At 36.1% G+C, this 2,113-nt stretch overlaps 1 protein-coding gene across 2 annotated transcripts in view; it reads right to left on the bottom strand.

Annotated features, from left to right (window-relative positions):
- The window catches only part of LOC119594075 (DNA-directed RNA polymerase II subunit RPB4-like), a 14,434-nt gene that overhangs the window by 9,293 nt on the left and 3,028 nt on the right, over window positions 1–2,113 (bottom strand). Inside the window, exon 2 of one of the 2 annotated variants that reach the window (XM_037943117.1) lies at window positions 179–1,978. The exons of the other annotated variant lie outside the window; for it this stretch is intronic. Within the exon in view, the coding sequence (XP_037799045.1) occupies window positions 612–1,978 (1,367 nt within the window). The 3' untranslated portion in view covers window positions 179–611. Of the gene's footprint in view, window positions 1–178; window positions 1,979–2,113 lie in introns of those variants that run through there. 2 annotated transcript variants of the gene reach the window in all.

The raw sequence follows: 2,113 nt of genomic DNA on the forward strand, positions 1-2,113 counted from the left end.
AACATGCATTCTGTCTGTCTGTCTCTTTCAGCTGTAGAGCTAAGAGTGTATGAGTCAAAGAGAGAAAAGGAAAATTTTAAGTTCTACAGAAAAAAAATAGTTGCTTATGCTGTACTGCATGAAACTATGGTTTTACAGCTGTGATTTTTTAAAAGGAATTAAGATTCAAACACTATCACTTTGTTATTACTGTATTAAAAGTTTATAACAAAACATTAAAGTTTCAGTGTACTTACAAACTGAACATCATTGCTCTTCAGTCAACTATCTATTGCTACTTTGGTAAACTTGTTCATTGCTTCTGTACTAAATAACTTGTAAAAAAATATATAATTTGCCTACAATACAATGGAGAAGTTCTCAAACCTTGTTCTTTAACAGGAAAATGTGATATGTTTCAGGCAAATTGTACTATGTCAAACCATGACTAAAACTTTAAGAAGATAACAAAGAAAATAATGAAACAGTTCAACTAGTATTGTGACATCATCCTAACCCTCTTGAGGTAAAAATCATGATAAATTTAAACAAGATAAACCTCAATTCCAGAACAAATTACATTGTATTCTTTTTAGTACATATCAGATAGTTACTAGTCACAAAGTAAAAGTCTACTTTTTCTTTGGAACATGAATAAGGCCTGCAGCTAAAAGGTAATCATATATTTTTCTGATTTTATTTACATCTATCTTTATTAGTGTCCTTGCCTGAGCTAGCCTCAAACCATTCAATTTTCGACATTCATCAATAAAAGAAGCTTTGAATTTGAGGAAATCCTCAGGCAGGAGACGGAGTTCTGAAGCAATCTGTTTCTCTGTATCAGTAAGGTTTTCATATCCAGGTTTTCCTGCTATATTGAGAGGTATACTAACTCGTCTTGAAGAACCAGTAATAGCTGCACCTAAAGGTGCAATACTTTTATTAATTACATCCCACTTTATGTCTCCACCATCCTTCTGTGAAACTACAAGATTCCGGCGTTCCTTAAGATTTGCCTCTCTTCTTCTTTTCAAAGTCTCATAGGTAATGATGTTTGTCTGCTTAGATATTCCATTAGTGCGATATTCCATGAGATCATTTATCTGCCTCTTAAGTTCAGCTTCCCATTTCAAGCCTTCCAATAACAAATCTAATTCTTCTGAACTCAGAATACTATGAAACTTTTGCAAGGCTTCACCCAAATTCTGTGAAACTGAAGAACGATAACGATTTAGTGACATTATGGCTCGACTCATAGCTATTAGTCCATGGTCACGCATTATTTTCTTCCTTCTGAATCTCTCTCCAAGCCTTCTTCTGTAAATGTCCAGAAGAGCAGTTTGTAATTCCATACCCAAAGATGGCTTCTCATCATCTTCAAATAGTTTTAAATCTAAATCCTGGATGTCAGACTCTGCCCCATGATCATGTTCAATGTCAAAGTCACCGCGAGCAGCATTGTATCCTGCCATGTCTCTGCAGGCTGCTGTTCCTGGAACTGGTCGAGGAGGATCATCTCCTCCTCCTTCATAAGTCACTGGCTGTGGATAGACAATATTTGATACTTCTCTTTTGCAAATTTTGGGAAGATCTGAATGTGCATCCTCTATATAATATTTCAGATAATGTCTTTTACATTCTTCTGCAGACTTCCCTTCCATCTGATAACTAACATCTTGCCAATTCCCAATGCCACAGTCATTTATGGCATTTATTAATCGCAGTTCTTCTTTTGCCTGCCAGCCTGGTTCAAAAAGACAAAAGTCATTCCTGATAACCATATATGAATGATCATTTCGGTGTGAGCCAAATTCAGCTCCTTTTGTGAAACATGGCACGCATAGTGTAACTGGCATTCTATTTTGGTGCTTACATTGTGCGCACTGAATATATGGTTCTTTGGCTATTGTGTTGCATTTCTTACAAGTGACAGGTGGGTCAATGAGAGGCTCCAGCAGTCCAGCCCTACTCACACCTGCTTCCCATATGCCATCCATACCTGGAATATTACAAAGGAACCCTTGTTGAACATGTTCCAAGGTTAATAATACAAAGTTCAATTATAAGCTTCCATGAGCACCTCTATTTCCTTTGTTTCCTATTGATAAGAACTTCAATGATTATATACATGTTG

This window comes from Penaeus monodon, chromosome 33 (genome assembly GCF_015228065.2).
Source record: "Penaeus monodon isolate SGIC_2016 chromosome 33, NSTDA_Pmon_1, whole genome shotgun sequence".
Classification (NCBI taxonomy): domain Eukaryota; kingdom Metazoa; phylum Arthropoda; class Malacostraca; order Decapoda; family Penaeidae; genus Penaeus; species Penaeus monodon.